The sequence below is a fragment of the Phocoena phocoena genome, chromosome 19 (assembly GCF_963924675.1).
Source record: "Phocoena phocoena chromosome 19, mPhoPho1.1, whole genome shotgun sequence".
In the NCBI taxonomy this organism is placed as follows: Eukaryota; Metazoa; Chordata; class Mammalia; order Artiodactyla; family Phocoenidae; genus Phocoena; species Phocoena phocoena.
Genome location: NC_089237.1, coordinates 57,416,679 through 57,434,750, shown reverse-complemented (window position 1 = coordinate 57,434,750; position 18,072 = coordinate 57,416,679). Strand labels below are relative to the sequence as shown.

Here is an 18,072-nt window from a genome sequence, read left to right as displayed (position 1 = left end):
TAGGACCTCTTAGTAGTTCACCGTAGGCCTGCTCAGGTCTGGGTTCGGGGAGAGAAACGAGCAGCTGCAGAATACCTGTCAGCTGCTGAAGCAAACACATCACATTTGCCTCAGGTAGGAGGGTGAGTCCAGATGTTCCTTAAATATGAAGCCTGACTACTCTTAGGGCTTGACCTCTGCTTTCCTATTGGCTTTGAATTACATCCACGTGATTTCCCAGGAGAGGGGTTGGTTAACAAGATGAAATTGGGGTCCTGACAACACACGTGTTCCCTTACAGCCCCACTCAGCCAGCCATGGCACCTACTCCACGTGTAACTCATTCCCTTCCAACCCGCTCTCTCCAGCTGTCAAAGAATTTAAATGAACTGGCCTTTTCAGGGAGCTCTCAGGGATAAGGAAGTAGGTACAAAACACCTGAGTTGTTTAGAAAGAATGGAGCTCTTGATAAGAGTTGTCCCTGTTAGTCCTTCCTTCCAGCCTGTGAAGTGCACGGCTCTCTCTCCGTGATGCTGTTCCTTGTGAGTGAACATGCTTTCCACCTCCTCCTCTTTATTTTTTAAATTTTTTATACTGTTTTATTTGTTTATTTATTTATTTTTGGCCATGCCACATGGCATGTGGGATCTTGGTTCCCCAACCAGGGGTTGAACCCCGCAGAGGAGGCACGGAGTCTTAACCACTGGACCGCCAGGGAAGTCCCTTCACCTCCTCCTCTTAACGTGATTCCTCAGAGGGAGATCTACCCAGGTTCTCCTCACTTCACCTTTGACCCCGAAGGTACGTCTCTATGATTTTATCCCAAGGAAATACTGAGAGATGCATACAAACAGTTATGTATTAGGATGCTAGTTACCGCCTTAATTCAATAATAAAAATTGGAAACAACCTAAATAATCAATAAAATGGAGGCTTTACAAAAGTCTGGCATATATAAATCAGGATCCGGTTATGCAGCCAATCACAGAAAACCCACAATAACTGCAATAACTGTGATAGGAGTTGCACCGTCTGGGCCTGGTGTGAAGGGCCAGGGCTCCTTCTCTGTGGTGACTCCGCCGTGTCTGGCTTTCATACCTAAGGCTACTTCACGCACCAAGACGGCTGCTTCAATTCCAGTCACCCCCCCACCCCCCACCCCACCCCACCCCCGCCAACTCCGGCCAGCGAGAAGCAGGACAGCACAAAGGAACACAGGGCAAAGGCCATTCACCAGCCCTCCCTTAAGGAGGGGTCCAACGGCTGACTCACACTTGTGTTTACACCTCTGCCGGCATGTTTATCTAAGGCGGAATCGTTAATCCATCAGAGAAGAAAGGAACTATCGCAGAAGCTATTACTTGGACCCAAGCCTTGAGTTGATTAGGGTTGAACTTTAGGAAGAAGACAACTCACGTCGTTGGTCTCAAAGGAGTCACTTTTTCTACATTTCTCTGTTTGAAGTTTCCCACTATCAAATTTTATATTTTCCTGCCTTGAGGGGAAGTGGTCCCATTGGGATGCCTTTTGCTCCCCTCTGCAATTCATATATATATATTTATATATATATATATATATATATTTCTTTTCTTTTTTTTTTGTCCCTAATCTGTTTTATAAAATTGCTATCTTCCAAAGCTCTTACTTGTACGTTCCAACCCCCAAAGGCAGGCAGGTACACCTGCCTGTGGCTCAGCCACCACTTAAGCTCCCCAGCGCGATCGGTGCCTGTCACACGGCAGAGCTCATTTATTGCTGTTGCTTATTTACGTAAACTGGGTTGACTTGAATTGTGCAAAGTACCACATGAGACATAGGGGAGACACAGGTCTGTTCTCATACTCGACTACAGGTAGAGAGACACACAAAACAACGGAAATTAGCAGAATGTTGCACTAATTAGGTGCGAAGTGGGGCCGTCTAAGCCATAGTTGGTAGAAAAGTTCAGTAAGGTTCCTAAATGCAAGGAAGTTCGTAGTAAAGAATTTGGCCAAGTCCAAAAAGAGGTCTGGCCTTTGCGCTTGGCTTCTGGGGAGTAACCTCTGGCATACCTGATGGCAGTGCCTTTTGGGGAGGGGGTGGCACCACATCGGAGCTTCGGGTGGGGCTGTGGGTCATGCGGTGTCAAACTCACCTGGAGGCTGAGATCAACCACCTAGGCAGCCGGTCAGCAACCAATGAATCCTGTCTAAGTGACGGAGCCCCGATAAGAACTCTGACCACAAAGCTCGCGTGAGCGCCCCCGGTTGGCGGCGATGCTCCGTGTGTACTGTGACACGTCAGTGCTGGGAGAACAGCGCCCAGACTCCACAGGCAGAGGACAACAGACCATCCGCCTTTAGAATGCCCCCGGACTCTGCCCTATGTGTCTCTTCCTTTTCTGATTTTACTCTGTATTCTTTCCCGGTGAAAACCTGTTAACTGTGCACATCATAGCTCTCGGTGAGTTCTGCGAGTCCTTCCAGGGAATTATCACCCCGAGGGTGGCCGGGGGAACCCCTGGACTTGCAGTTATTTTCAGACAGGAGGGTCCCAAACTCCATCCAGAAGGGTCCGTGGAGGAGGCTCTAAAGGATGTGTGAGATTTGGCTGGGTAGAAAGAAGAGCAGAGAGGAATCCCAAGTTATCAGAGGCCGGAGGTCACATGAAGGGAGGACTCCAGGGACAGGCAAGCTGTTTGGGGAGGGGGTGGCACCACATCGGAGTTTTCCTGACTTTGACGATTTCACCTCTCCGGGATGACGTCACGTTCCAGTCCCATCACAGACACACTTAGAGCAAGATAGCGTGAGACTTTGGGGAGACAATCTCTACATGCTCAGCCCTCATCAGAGCCACAGATCGGCAACCACTGGGGGACACTAGTCCAAAGTCAATCTCAGTCATTCCTCATGATGACAAGTAATCCCTCTGTCTCTTGGAAAAGAGGAAAACATTACCAAAAAATAAGGGGAAGACAACATTTAACGCGTGCCTGCTCTGTGCCAGGCACTATTCCAGTGCAAAATACCCAGTAATGAACAAACACTGCACTAGGAAGAGGCCGTCGGGAAGCAGTGGGAGCGAGGCTGAGCTCTGGGAAAGTAAAGGGAACAGGATGTTATTTACCATCCGAGACGCCTCCTCTTTCCTAAAAACTACCATCCACGGTCAGTGTTTCAACCTCCCTCAGAAGCTTCTTGCAACATAAAGTCCTAGAAGTCAGGGCTCTCAGGAGGTGTGGCCCAGGTTCTCCCAGCTTTCCTGATGACACAGCTCGTGCCCCAGTCACCTGGTGAGCAGGAAGCTGGAACTCGGGTGTTCTGTGCTCCGTCCTGGCATCACATTGCCTCCTGGTGACACTGGACCACTCTGAGCGTGGGCGGGGCTCCATCCCTGAGCTGCGGGAGTGAAGCTGCCCGTCAACCGCTGCCACGCCTCCCTTCCCTGAGACCGGAATCCCGCTTCCCGGCAGTGGCCTCCACGCCCGAGCAGCTAGTGGGCGACGGCATTCCCAGAGGGGTGGACAACGGCGACAGGCAGGTGGCCGGACTGCTGCTGCCCTTCGAAGGCTTAGGGTCAAGACGGGGACGCAGGGACTTCCCTGGCGGCCCGGTGGCCAAGACTCCGCGCTCCCAATGCAGGGGACGCAGGTTCGATCCCTGGTCGGGAAACTAGGTCCCACGTGACGCAACTAAGACCGGGTGCACCCAAATAAATAAATTAATTAATATTTTAAAACAAACAAACAAACTGGGATGCAGTTGAAAGCAGACGTGCACTGGGCCCCTGCCGGGAGCACTACCAAACACCTTATGCTTTTGCTCAGGACCAGGGGACACCACACTCTCCAGGCTCCCTTGCCAGTCACCTGGCTTCTCAATAGGTTTGACAAGAGGTGGCTGTGATGGGAGACTGAAGGCAGAGGAGGGGAAAACCAGGGCCTTTCCTGCTCCCTCCACCTCGGGCAGCACCTCCGTCAGCAGCTAAATGTTCTCCGTGACTCCAGCCACTGCCCTTGTAGTTCCCACCATCACCCCGTCTCTAGACTCTGATGTCCCACCCTAGAGGTGACAGTGGCTTCTCCAGTCTCTGATCGTCTCCTTGTTCCCTGCTGGGCCTCTCAGCTCTTCCCATCAGTGGGGTAAGCAATTCTCTGTGTTAAATGCCCTCTGAAATCCCTGGTGGTTTCTGTTTTCCTAGCTGGCCCTGACTGTTCGATGGCTAACGTAGCACCTGGCCATCGGGGAACTTACAATAGGTTAGAGAATCAAGAATTAAATATATGCAAAATGCTAGTAAAATAAAATGTAGAAATTCTGTACATATGCTAAAAATGACTCAATTGTACATTTTAAATGGGTAGGTTTTATAGTATGTAAATTATGCCTCAATAAAGTTGTTTTAAAATATCCAGGAAAAGATGAAGTAAAATGGAGGGTGAGTAGATGAGACAAGTGATCCCCACACAGCTCTGAGCACAGCCACCTGACAAAAAGAAACAAAATCTGAGTACGTGCTGCCAATGTTTGTGGGCTTCCTTAAATTGTATACGTGTCAAACTCTGTTAACGTATGTTACCTTATAAAATAGCTACAAGATAGACATTTAAACAGAGAGAGAAACGTAACTAGAAATCCTGGCGATGTCTTGCTTAACCTCCGTGGATCATCTCACACATCTCCTGGAATGCCTACACCCCACTGTGAACCCAGAGACCGCTGATGCAGGCAGTCAGCACAGAGATCTCTGCAAGGGACTTCCAGAGCAAGGAAAAGCGATGGGGGACCCCTTCCCTCCTGCCTGCCTTTCTGAAGGGGCCTAGGCTAGGCTAATGCCTCAATAACAGCCACCACTTTATGACCCTCTTCTGACATTTACACGTCGCTTTACAGTTTTAGAATGTAAAGTTTCTCACAGAGGTTATCTCACTTTCTCGCCCAAATCCAGAGAAGAGGGTCAAATAGGAGACAGACTGGGGAGATCTCGAATGCCTGACCAAGAGGAGTTTGGACTAGATCCCAAGAGCGGTGCTGCCACGTCAGATGTATCAGGTTACGGGGGGTGGGGGTGCCGACAGTCCAGGGTCCCCCAAATAGCTGACTTCCTCTTTCAGGGTAGAGGCCCTGAGAGAACCTCAGGGAGCAATACTTATTCCCGTGGGCCTGGCTCTGAGGCAGCGAGCTCCCCACTCGGGGGCTCCCCTTTCAGCACTTCAGGCCCGAGAACTACGCTTAGCCAACAGCCATCCTACCCTTCCACTCACACTGCTTTTCCATCCACGTGACTACTATTGGTAAATCCAGTTTCCAAAAGGACGCCTTGATACCTTTACGTGGGCCTCCCGGCCAGGGGCGAGTGTGTAGCTGTCTCACTCCAGGGTACCTTCCCGTCTCTCTTGCTCTTGAGCTCAGCAGGCCATGTTCTCCATCCCATATTCAGCTCCCTCCCAGGGGACAAGGCAGGACTTTGTCCTGGTCCCTCCCTCTCCCCTTCTCCCTGTTCGCTGCCTGTCCTGTCGTGGCAGGAGCATTAGGGGACCCGCCTGAACGGCTGGCAGGACAGTGCTCCGAAAAGCCTGAAGCCAGCTCTGCGGGAGGCTCCCAGGGTGTGGAAGAGGTAGCCAAGGAGGCACAGGAAGTAGCTGCGATATCCAGTGCTGAGGTTCGTGTCCTTTTCCTACTGAAAAACCTTCAGCGACTCTCCTTTGACCAAAGTCCTAAGTGGGTCCCTTAACGGCCCTTGTCCACGGAGAGATGACAGCCACCTGCCAGGTGGGGAGCGGAGAGGCCCGTGTCCTCCCAGTAGCGGGTGGGTGTTGCCGGGACCTGAGCCGGCAGAGATGGCCATCTATTTATACTGAATAATATCTTCAAACTGAAGGCAGACCACGGCCTTGGCCTCAGATCAGCAGGTGGCAGGGGGAGGCAGCAGTAAGGCTTGGAGTCACCTGCAGAGGCCTCTGCCCCTGAGGGTGCCCGGGGGGATGGGGCTGCGGTGCTCCCCAGCGCTGAAACCTCCGCTCTACAGTCAGAAAACCTGGGTCAAATCCATCCCTAATGACCTTGCAACAAACAGGCTACTTAACTTCATCCATCAAGCCTCCTTCACACCTGTCTGAGGTTAAATGAAGCAACTCCCGCACTTTTATCAACGCGCCGTTCCTCTGACTCTTACAAAGACACGTGTCCCTCTGCCCTGCGTCCGAGCTCGTGGGTACCACACCTGTCCCCAGCTCATGGACAGAGCCGCGTCTCGCTGATGTCTGCTCCCTCCCCCGGCCACGAGCCAAAGCCCCCAGAGCGTGTCCTGTTTCCTCCGGATGCCGCTGCCTCCCCCCTGTCCCCCACACCTACCGGAGTCCCGGGGGAAGCCTGTACCGGGTTAGAAATGGTTTCCAGGGTGTGCTTCTTCCTTCCAGGGATTTCCCAGATGACCCCGGCGTGTGGTGGGACACCGAACGGGTGGCCGACATCCTCCTCCGGCACGTAGAGGCCAGCCACATCAACCTGGTAAGGGGATGCCTTCCCCTCGAAGCAGAGGCCCAGCTGCGTCTGCCTGAAACCCACCGAGGAACACACACACCTTTCCTGAGTAACTGAAATCCCAGCGCTCAGACAGAGGCAGAGATTTTTCCAAAGTGCGCCCTCTTCACCCACCTACTCCCACCCCTGTGCTGGCACCTGAAACCTCAGGACCCCACGAGCCTGCGCCACGACCCGCTGGCACAGAGCTTTCTACCAAGTGTTTTAGTTTTAAGGTATCCTTGTAACTTTGGAGGTAGGTGTTGTTATAATGCTCACCTTACACTGAGGAAATTGAGGCCCCCAGAGGCCCAGCAGCTGCCCAGGGTCGCCAAGTGTGAAGCTAGGATTTTAAGCCTGGAGTCCTCACTCCAGAAATTGCGAGGATAAATTCACAGCCCCTGCAGGGAGAACACTCTGGTCACGATTGGAGCTCTAGTGGGCATTCAATTCACCTGCAGAGGCGGACGGCCCAGGAACACCCACCTCGACTCCCGGGCCCCGCCGGCCCGGGCCCCGCCAGCGGTCGATCTTAAGGCTCCAAGAAGGTGTCCACCTCTAAAATAAGAACGCTAACCCTTCAGGAGTTAATACCTAAATCCTACCATTCAGAGACCCAAGCACTTGCTTTAAGTTTTGATTAAGCCTCGTTAAAAGATGATCCCTGCTGTTAAGCTTTTATTGGTGATGAATTCTCCAGGTGAACGGATTTGTTAGACCTTTGTTAAGAGCAGATTTTCGTGGATATATTAGACCGTCTCTGAGCTCTAATGACAGAAATGCAGCAGGAACTTCGTCCACATGGGCCAAAGGGGCACCTAACTGGCTGGCTCTGACCCACACAAGGCGGAGGTGCAGGGCTCTGCGCTGGCTTCCCTCTTTGTTCTGGCTGGAAATATGGTCACCCAGAGCCGCAGCCCCACCCCTCCCGGCTGTACTTCCCACAGGGTCTGAGGGTCACAGCTGGAGGGTTCACAGCCCGGGCCTGCTGCCTGGCCTGGGTCCTCTTGCCTGCCACCCCCCAGGCCATGCTCAGAATCTCTCAGGGCCCCAAACCTGGCAGGGGGGCAGAGCTGGTCCTCCGGGCTGGCCTGGGGTACAGGGCGGGGCCTGTGAGGTGGGCCACAGTGGCCCTCGGCACCCCGGCTTCCCCAGGGCCGGTCCCCAAACTCTCCCTTCCCCCGCTTCGGTGCATGGGAACGGCTGGTTTCCCAGTAACTCCTGTTTGTAGGATAAACTCCCATCTTTGTGAACCTGGCCGTCTCCGACCTGGACCTTCCTTCGGTGCTCTTCACTGATGAACAGGGCTGGTCCTTACTGAGGGGCCGGGTTGTTGTTTAGACCATGTTGCAGCCATGGCCCTGAACATCCAGGGAGGAGCTTCAGGGCACAGACGCTCTGCGTGCCTTTCCTGCTCTCAGAAGAGCCTCCCAAGTTTGTGTCCCAGAAAAGTGATTTGTGTTCCAGGCCCGGCTTAAGACCGCCTTCTCCAAGAAGCTTTCCCTGACTTCTTCAGCCCTCTTTGGGACAGCATTTGTCGTGTGTCCTGCACCTGTGACATGAGTTGCTGTTCATCCTCTAAAGTACAGACCATGTCTTGTGAGCCACTATCTTCAAGAAGCGAGAGCAGCCCCACTGTTCCCTCTTGTTTACTGGGGTCTGGGTAAGACTTCATTTGCCCAGAGATTTCTGCAGTTTAGCGGGGAAGGTGGATGGAGTTCTGCAAAGAACCGCAGATGCCATTGCTGTCAGGTCCTAACCTGCATGAGTCCAGGGCTAGAGGCAGATCAGCTCAGCCATCCTCAAAGCAGGAAGAGAGGGGGCTTATCAGAAGGTATAGGATGAAGAAGAAACAAGGCCCTGAGGAATTTCAGAAGTGATGGAGCCAACATGCAGTGGCCCCAAGTTCCCAGACCAGGGAATGCGCCCCAGCTCACCAGTGACAGCCCGGCCCCGGCATCACCTCCACCCGAGGGCAGCGGACACTCGGCCTTGACTGCTGTCCAGGTCCTACACTCCCACGTGGCTTCACTTGACCTTCACCTCGACCCAGAGAGGAAAGGCGGGCAGGCCTCACTCTTCCCAACTCACAGATGAGGAGACCAAGACACTGAAAGTTGACATCACTCCCAGGGTGACATGCTACGACATGCCTGAGGGGCGGGGGCAGCTAGCGTCAGAGGTGGGAGTGGACACAGGGCCCACACTGGGCTGCGGGGAAGGGTGGGCTCAGAACAGGGTACCTGAGTTCTGGGGTGACCTTTTTTTAATACAGTATGTTTTTTAGAGCAGTTTTAGGTTCGCAGCAGAATTGAGCAGAAAGGACATACATCCCCCCCGAGCCCACAATGTGTTACAGTCAGTGAACCAGCACTGACACAGCATCATCACCCCAAGTCCTGGTTCACATTAGGGTTCAGTTCTGGTGCTGCATGTCCTGTGGATTTTGACAAATGCATGACACGTATCCACCATAATGCGATTAGCTTATATGCCTTTTAAAAAAAATTTTCGGGACTTCCCTGGTGGCGCAGTGGTTAAGAATCCACCTGCCAATGCAGGGGACATGGGCTCGAGCCCTGGTCCGGGAAGATCCCACATGCCGTGGAGCAACTAGGCCCGTGCACTACAACTACTGAGCCTGCGCTCTAGAGCCCGTGAGCCACAACTACTGAAGCCTGCGCGCCGAGAGCCCGTGCTCTGCAATAAGAGAAGCCACCTCAGTGAGAAGTCCGCACACCGCAACGAAGAGTAGCCCCCACTCACCTCAACTAGAGAAAGCCCACGCGCAACAACGAAGACCCAACACAGCCAAAAATAAATTTATTAAAAAAAAGAAAAAGAGGGCTTCCCTGGTGGCGCAGTGGTTGAGAGTCCACCTGCCGATGCAGGGGACTCGGGTTCGTGCCCCGGTCCGGAAAGATCCCACATGCCGCAGAGCGGCTGGGCCCGTGAGCCATGGCCGCTGAGCCTGCGCGTCCGGAGCCTGTGCTCTGCAACAGGAGAGGCCACAACGGTGAGAGGCCTGCGTACCGAAAAAAAAAAAAAAAAAAAAAAAAGAGCGAACAGTCAAACCCACAGCCACGGTCTCCACACAGTCGGCCAAGCAATGGTCACACCCCCGACCCGCTCCCACGTCAGTTCAGATACACTCAGAACGTGAACAGGCACAAGGTTCTGGGGCCTCCTGTCCTTCCCGGGCTGCGGGGACGAGGCGGGAGGGACAGGTTCGGCACTGATGAAAGCTTGTGTGTCTCTGCAGGTGGTGACCTTTGACGCCGGAGGTGTGAGCGGCCACAGCAACCACGTGGCTCTGTATGCGGCTGCCAGGTAGGGCGCTCTGAGTCTCCGGGCGGCTGGTTTCCCCGTCGCTGTCCCCCCTCGGGCCATCAGAGAGCCATGCTCTCTCACCACCTGCTCCCAGGGGCAGTCGCCCTCGGGTCCTGGTATCATGGTCTCGTCTCCCGAACAGCTGAGTTTCCCCACCCCCAGACACGGCAAGCGGGGAACGGATTTGACTTGTCCCTCTGCTCTGGCCACAGAAAGCTTTAGGGCCAAATTTCAGTTCCTTGTAGCGCACGCACAGGACTAAGGATTGAGTTCTGGGGATCGGCGGCCCTCCTGGCTGCACCCACTTTTCCCTCCTCTAACTCCAGTTTGTTTGCTCTCTCCTGCGGTGTATTCTGTGCACAATTTCAGACCTTTCTTTGGAGAAGGAGAATGTGCACGTCATAGGAAACCTTACTTGTTCTTTGCAGCCTCTCCATGTGACTGACTCGCACCTGCATTTCACCAGTAAAAAACCCGATCCTCACACATCTTGAGGGCTTTCCTCGGGGTCATGGAGACCTAGAGCGTGTGTCCTGACCTCTGGAGCCGTGCTCCCCCTGGGCCCGTAAGCAGCTTGCTGGACGGGCCTGGGGTTAGGAGGGGGCAGCCTGACATGAAGGACTGATTTTATGACCCTCTTCTGAATGCGCCCAACGCTTTTCAGGGCTTGAAGTGCCGTTTCCAGGCGCGTCTCCAGGGCCCCTCCCTCCTCCACTTAGATGCTGCCTCCCAGCTCTTTCCCTGGAGATCATCCCCAGGGCTGTACCCAGAGAGCAGGACAAGTGGCCTCTGACCTCAGGGTTTTCTATTCCTCAGGCTGTGTGTGTGTGTGTGTGTGTGTGTGTGTGTGTGTGTGTGTGTGTCAGGCCTGTAAGTTCATCCGTTCCCTCAGGCTCTGCGGGTGTGTGTGTGTGTGTGTGTGTGTGTGTGTGTGTGTCAGGCCTGTAAGTTCATCCGTTCCCTCAGGCTCTGCGGGTGTGTGTGTGTGTGTGTGTGTGTGTGTGTGTGTGTGTGTGAGGCCTGTAAGTTCATCTGTTCCCTCCCAGCTTCTCATCTTTAACTCCTGCTCTGGGGAATCCCTTCCAGATGAGTGCGTGTGTCTGTGTGTTGGTGGGTGAGTGCGTGTGTCTGTGTGTTGGTGGGTGAGTGCGTGTGTCTGTGTGTTGGTGGATGAGTGCGTGTGTCTGTGTGTTGGTGGATGAGTGCGTGTGTCTGTGTGTTGGTGGGGGGAGGGGACTCTGCCCCATGCCTCCATCCCTCAGCTTTCAAAACAACAAGTTCATTGCTGGTGGACCCACCTCATCCCTCCTCTTAAGGCAGTGAGCACAGAAGGGCCTCTACGGTCAGAAGGGGTGGGGCAGGGTGTCAAATAGGAGAAAGGGGCATCAGAGAGGAAATACCAATTAACATTTTAAATATTCTCCACCACTCTCACATCTCAATTTCAAAAGAGAAAAACTTCACAGAGTCCACTGTCCTTACCTTCATATCTGTTGGGCAAAGCTTGGACCAGGGCACTTCATGAGCCACTGGCCACCTCCAGATCGGCTGACCTTGGGTAAGGGACCCACCCTGGTCCCTTCAGCTGTAGCCAAAGGTGTGGAATCCAGGGAATCTATATGGTGACTTGCGCTCAAGAAACTGCCTAGAAACCAACAGTGGAGGGACCCCAGGGTGGGGCAGGCGTGGCCCTGCCTGTTAGCTGCAGAGGGATGCTCACTGTCACCTGTCCTTTCCCTCCTCCAGGACCCTGCACGCACAAGGGAAGTTACCTAAAGGTAAGGCCTGTCCCTCCTGTAAAAGGTCACCGTTACCATCCCTCTAAGGTGAAACTGGTAAATATACAGAGAGCTGCCCTCAGCCAGGCGGGGCAGGGCGGGGGTGGGGGGACGCAGGCCCACACTCTCCTGACTCAGCTCAGCGTGCCTGTCACGGCGGGTCCCCAGGTCTCGAAATCAGGTTGTATCCACTGGGAAGTATCCTCCGGATGTGAGGGAGGAGCGTGTAGTCGGGGTTCTCCAGAGAAACAGAACCAAACAGGACACACAGATAGATAGCTATGGTGGTATATGCACTTATATATATACATATAAAACAAGGAATTGGCTCACACAATTACGGAGGCCGAGAAATCTCGGGATCCGCCGTCGGCAAGCCGGGGGCCCAGGAGAGCTGGGGCGTCACTCAGCCTGAGTCCAGAGGCCTGAGAACAGGGGAGCCAATAGTGTAAATCTCAGTCTCGGGGCAGAAGACCGATGTCCTGCTCTGCAGTCAGACAGACAGGAATGGATTCTCCCTTCCTCCGCCTTCTGTTCTGTCCGGGCCCTCAATGGATTGGGTGAGGCCCACCCATGCTGGGGAAGCCTTCTGCTTTACCAAGTCATCCAATTCAAACGTGAAACACAGACACACCCAGAAACAACGTTTAGCCAAGTATCTGAGCACCCAGGACCCAGTCGGGTTGACACAGGAAGTTAACCTCCTCCGCAGGCCTTGCCCCTCACCTGCCTGGTTTCTCCCTGGCCAGGTCTGTTCCGCCTCTGGTATCCTTTCAGGATGTCCACCGAAACTCACACCCATCCCCCAGTTAACTGGCCAGGCTGTGGGTGACGCATGGGTGCTGGACGGGTCTGAAACTCTTCCCAACTCACAGGAAGGCGTCTGACCCGCTTGGCCAGTTTCTGTGCGACACCCCCTAACCTCCCTGAGCTGGTTTCTGTCATGATGTGCACCCTCACAGGAAAGCCCTGGGGATGGAATGATCGCCTTTCTGGCTGGCGGTGCCACGGGGGCTTCAGAACATGACCCTAGTGTGTTTGATCCTTGTATCAACCCTGGGAAACAGGCCAGTCCCACACTCATGACCAACACCATCATACAGATGGGGAAACTGAGGCTCAGAGAGGTGAAAGGACTTCCCCAAGCCCGTCAGTTCTTTAGTGACGAGCAGGAACCAGGTCTCTGGCCTCCCAGGACAGAAGTCCTATCTGCATCCCCTCTCCCTGGGCCTCGATCCCAGCCTCTAGCAGCCGACCCTTCCCTGCTGGGGGCACAGAGCAGGTAGAGGGCGGCCGTCAGGTGTTCTGGGGCCCTTTCACCCTTCTTATCTGTGAGAATGATGGGCAAAGAGCAGCTCTGCTGACACTGCCCTGCCCTGAGCCCAGAGCAAGGGGTGGGCACCCAGGAAGATCTGCCTGAAGCAGCAAGTCTCCGCTCTGCCCGCCCCCCAGGGTGCTTGGTGCTCACGCTTCAGTCTGTGAACCTGCTGCGCAAGTACCTGTCACTGCTGGACCTGCCCTGCTCCCTGCTGTGTGCCCGCGATGCCCTCTTCGTGCTCAGCCGCCGAGAGGCGGCCCAGGCCCAGGTGAGGACTGCCCCGCCACCCCTGTGCTCCCCCCCCCAGGTCTGCGCCCCGTCCCTGGCTCTTCAAAGCCCCTCACCGAGGCCTTCCACAGCAGTTCTGTCCCCAGAGCTGGCCCGCAGCCAGACCCTGGGAGCCGCAGACCAGGGACTTGCATATTTTATTCTGATTATAGAAATAATATGTGCTGGAAAAAAGGCAATTAACAATACAGGCTCAGTGTAGAAAATCTGGAAATACAGAAAAGAAGAAACCCCAGTGCCTGCAAGCCCACCCCTCAGGGGTAGCCACTCTTGACAGTATATACGCCCTCCATAAAGAGTATTCACAAAAAAAAAAAAAAAAAAAAGAGTATTCACGCACAGGCATTTAGAGCGGGGGCCACAGAGCCTGCTTATTTGAAACCTACTTTAGCAACATCACGACCATTTTCTCCAGGGTTATTAGGTGTTCACCTTGTAATGTCTGCCTGTGTTCCATGGCATGGGCGCACCATAAAATAGGTCACACACCCCTTATGGTTGGACATCTCGATTTACCGGTTTTTCCCTGCTACACGTGGACCAGTGCTCCCAGCTTGAGCCAAGAGGAACTCAGACCTGCCAGGAGCCTCTGTGAAGAGCCACTGGGGCTGACCACGGGTTGCCGGCTGAGGAGTCAGGCCCAGCGAGGCCCTCCTGGTGAAAACTCTTGGTGGTCGGTGGGGCAGGTGGTCTGAGAAGGCTGCTGAGGAGTTCTAGCCTTGACCCTTTCCATTTCTGCTATCCAAGTGGAAAGGTTCAAAGGCTAGAGCCCATGTTGAGCCACTGAATGACACAGGTGTGTAAACGGCTATCATTTTCTGGGAAGCAACAGTAGTAAATATCAGAAGTCTTCTCAGAAGTTGTACTTACCTTTTGAAGTTCTTGATACGTTAAGTAGACACAAGCGGGTTGCAGAGTAATATATCAATAAATCTATACTTTCTCTGACCCACTAATTTTTATTTCCAGAATTTTATCCTAAAGAAATAAAGTTGTGTCCAGAGACTGATGTATAAGAATGTTCACTAGTATAATTTATGAGGCAAAAAAAAAGGAGCTAAAATTATTTAGCAGGTGAATGATATGGTACTATATAATCAGAAAAATCATAGTTTTGAAACACACGTAGTGAAAATGTTCCAAAAGTAGGGAGGAAATAGAAACAATTCGGGTATTTTACAGTATTCCTTTGAAAATTCTGAACGAAAAGTAATAGGAAGAAAAGCTTGTAAAAAACCAAACTGGCCATAAATATATAATTACTGTAAGCGCCCATCTTATTGAGTGGGTGCTGCAGCCACTGAAAGACGAGGGAATCTACAAAACTGGCCACCTGGGCAGCAGGATGTGGGAAGCCCCTGAGACTCGGAATCTCTCACAAGTAGACAAGTGTGTTTGGACCACAGAGTTCCTATCTTCCCTCAACGTTTTTCTAAAATGAACCTTTCATTCTTACTATGGTCTTCAAAACTGAAACATTTTTCTGTGAGTTCACACATCCATTTTGTTTCTGAAAGTCATCTTTATTTAAAAATTTTAGTTGTACTTCCTGTTGAAACCATGCTATGTAATATTTTGCCTGAATATGGTGATAATTCTCTTTATCAACTTAAAGCTTGCAGTCATCACAGGGGTGTTTACATCCCTAAAGCCACGGATGTTCCAATAGTGAATATAAAATGAGTTTTTTACGTAAAGGTTTGCAATGATATTAGATTATAAGCATTAATTATGGTACTTAGAGAAAAACAGGAACCATTTATATAGGTTGCATCTAGTTAAATCAGTTGTTATGATCTATTCTGTTTAAAGACTGAGCTACACTAGATCTGATTAACAGGATAACGTTTCCCCCACTGTATGGCAAGGAGAGCCAGTACATATGGGTACTATTCCTTTCCTTCTTCTTCTAAGAGTGACTGTAATTACCCAGCTTGGCTAATAGGAGTCTGGGCACAAAACAGCCCTATACGAGTTATATATGCAGGGTAGTGGAGCCAGGGATTAAGAATGTAGGCTCCACAGTCAACCAGAGGGCTCTGGGTTTAATCTCAGCTTTACTCCCTACTTGCTATTTGAGACTGATGAACCAGTTTCCTCATCGGTTAAAAAAAGCAATAATAATAGTCCTTTACCCACAGGGCTGTTACACTGAGGTAGTGCTCGGCTGCATCAACACCCTCTGCTGTCATCACACCGGGTATCAGGAGACGGGCGGGGGAGGCCAGTCCAGAGGGGTTCGAAGGGCACAGCAGAAGCCAGATCAGGCCATAGCTTGCAGTATGTGGGTGGGAGGAGGCCTGAAGGAGAGGAAGCAGAGTGAAAACAACAAACCACTGGCGCCAGCACTCACGACCGGTCCTCTGATTCTTCCAGAGAGCCATGTCCTGCCACCGCAGCCAGCTGCTCTGGTTCCGCCACCTCTATGTGCTCTTCTCCCGGTACATGAGAATCAACTCTCTGCACTTCCTCTGAGCCGGGAAGGGCTCTCAGACCCAAGGAACAGAGAGAAAAATGGCCAGGGAGCCCAGGGTGTGTCTGGAGCAGCTCATCTCCCTGAGACAAGGAGATCCCAGCATAAGACTGCGTCCCGGGCCCATCTCCTCCAAGCTGCCCAGCCTCTAAGGAAAGGGAGGCCCTGCAGGCCACCGGGCTGTCCAGAATTGAGCTTCTTCCTCTGGGGAGCAAATCCACAACTGCCGGAACACACACCACCCGAGGACAACAGCCACCCTGCTGGCTTCTCAAGCTCTTGTGCAAGACAGTTTACATAATGCACAGTGTATGTCAACCCCCGAACACAGACACGCAATTGTCGTAAATGAATATAAAGTGCTCTGAAATCCCTTCTTAAATGCAATGTATTTTTACGTTGTTTCCAAAGCAGGCTCATCAGACATAAACACACACAAAAGAATGGTCTAGGGCTTCCTTGGTGGCGCAGTGGTTAGGAATCCGCCTGCCAATGCAGGGGACGCGGGTTCGAGCCCTGGTCCGGGAAGATCCCACATGCCGCGGAGCAACTAAGTCCGTGCGCCACAACTACTGAGCCTGCGCTCTGGAGCCCATGCGTCTAGAGCCCGTGCTCCGCAACAAGAGAAGCCACCGCAATGAGAAGCCCGCGCACCGCAGCAAAAAGTAGCCCCCGCTCGCCTCAACTAGAGAAAAGCCCAGTGCAGCAACAAAGACCCAGTGCAGACAAATTAATTAATTAAATAAATTAATTTTAAAAAAGAAGAATGGTCTATACTGAATTAGTTCAACCATAATTCCTTGGATTTATCTTTGTGGCCTATATATCAGATTTGAATCTAGGGAAGACATGTCCGTTTAATGGCGTACAATCAAATATCTCACTATCAGTCTTTTGGGAGAAGCAGGAAATAGGAAGAGAGATCTGGAGCTTAACACTCAGGAACCTATGTCCTAAAATGGTGCTACAAATAAAAGGGCAGCAAGGGGTCAGGCTTGGAAGCTGTTCCGAGTCCAGCTGGTGGTCCAGGAAGTGGCCCAAAGAGGGGAAGCTCCAATTCAGAAAGAGAGAAGACAAACGTGCCGTTACTGGCAACAGAATGGATAGGACAGCCACAAAAATGGAAGAGACTGAGAAAACTATAGGAGATGGTACGCACAGTCCAGGACAACAAAACTGAAAATCGAAAGGAAATGGATGACTTCCGAGTACACGTTGGACCACCGCCAGACCCTACCGTAATGTCACAGATAGGGTCCAAACACTTCAATCCCATAAAACGCAGGGTTGCATCGCTGCAAGATGAGTGACAACCAGTTTTCTTTTTTTTTTTTTTTTTGCGGTACGCGGGCCTCTCACTGCCACGGCCCCTCCCGCTGCGGAGCACAGGCTCCGGACGCGCAGCCTCAGCGGCCATGGCTCACGGGCCCAGCCGCTCCGCGGCATGTGGGATCCTCCCGGACTGGGGCACGAACCCTGTCCCCTGCATCGGCAGGCGGACTCTCAACCACTGCGCCACCAGGGAGGCCCCAACCAGTTTTTTTAATCAGCATCAAGCTAGTGCACCCAAGACCTGAAGGAGGTCAGCGTTCCTGGGCAGGTGGCTGTCCTGCTTCCTTGGCCGAGTCTAGGAGTGAGGGAGGGACACCTGTGCAGCAAGATGCCCGGGACCAAATGCATGGCAGCAGGGGGGAGAGGCAGAGGAGCCAGGCTCTGCAAGGGGCTGGACCCCAATGGACGGAGGCTGGCGTAGTGGCTGTCTCCGTCCACTGGAGAGCTGCACACTGCTGCTTTTGTTGAGCCCTTGCAAAGTAAAAATGCTCTCCTTAAACTGAGAGAGTCCCATCTGGGGGTCGCCTCCAAACCCCCTTCCACACCCACCCCCCCACTACAGCTTTGGCCACCCACATTTGAGAATAGGAACTAGGGAAGAAGAACTGGATTCTATCCAATGGTGGGCACCTTATTAATGGGACTTTACATGACTACAATTGACTTAAAAAGTGAAAGGGAACAGACCCAATAACCACAGAAGAAATTAGAAAGGTAATTATAACAGATTTTTTAAAGATTCCTAGTCTAGATGGTTTTGCAGCTATCTAAAAATAATTCCAATTTTATTTAGAGCATAAAACAGAAAAGTACTCCAATTCACAGACAACAAAACATGAAATAGCACCAAAAAAAAAAACCCTGAAATTTTATTTGTGAATACAGATGCAAAAATGTAAAAGGAAATATTAGCAAACTGAATCCAGCAGTGCATCAAAAGAATTACGACTCCATGACCAAGCAGGGTATTATTCCAGAGTGTAAGAATGGTTCCACTCTGGGAAATCCATCAACATAATTCATTACATCAACAAATTAAGAAGAAAAACCATATTCTACGCATAGGCACCG

At 52.2% G+C, this 18,072-nt stretch overlaps 1 protein-coding gene across 1 annotated transcript in view; it reads left to right on the top strand.

Annotated features, from left to right (window-relative positions):
- PIGL (phosphatidylinositol glycan anchor biosynthesis class L) overlaps nt 1–15,685 on the top strand; it is a 54,730-nt gene extending 39,045 nt beyond the window's left edge. The window contains exons 3-7 of the mRNA XM_065897755.1: nt 6,380–6,470; nt 9,745–9,812; nt 11,559–11,590; nt 13,043–13,176; nt 15,573–15,685. Coding sequence (XP_065753827.1) covers nt 6,380–6,470; nt 9,745–9,812; nt 11,559–11,590; nt 13,043–13,176; nt 15,573–15,671 — 424 coding nt within the window. The 3' untranslated portion in view covers nt 15,672–15,685. The remainder of the gene's footprint in view (nt 1–6,379; nt 6,471–9,744; nt 9,813–11,558; nt 11,591–13,042; nt 13,177–15,572) is intronic.
- Nucleotides 15,686–18,072: the final 2,387 nt, after the last annotated feature.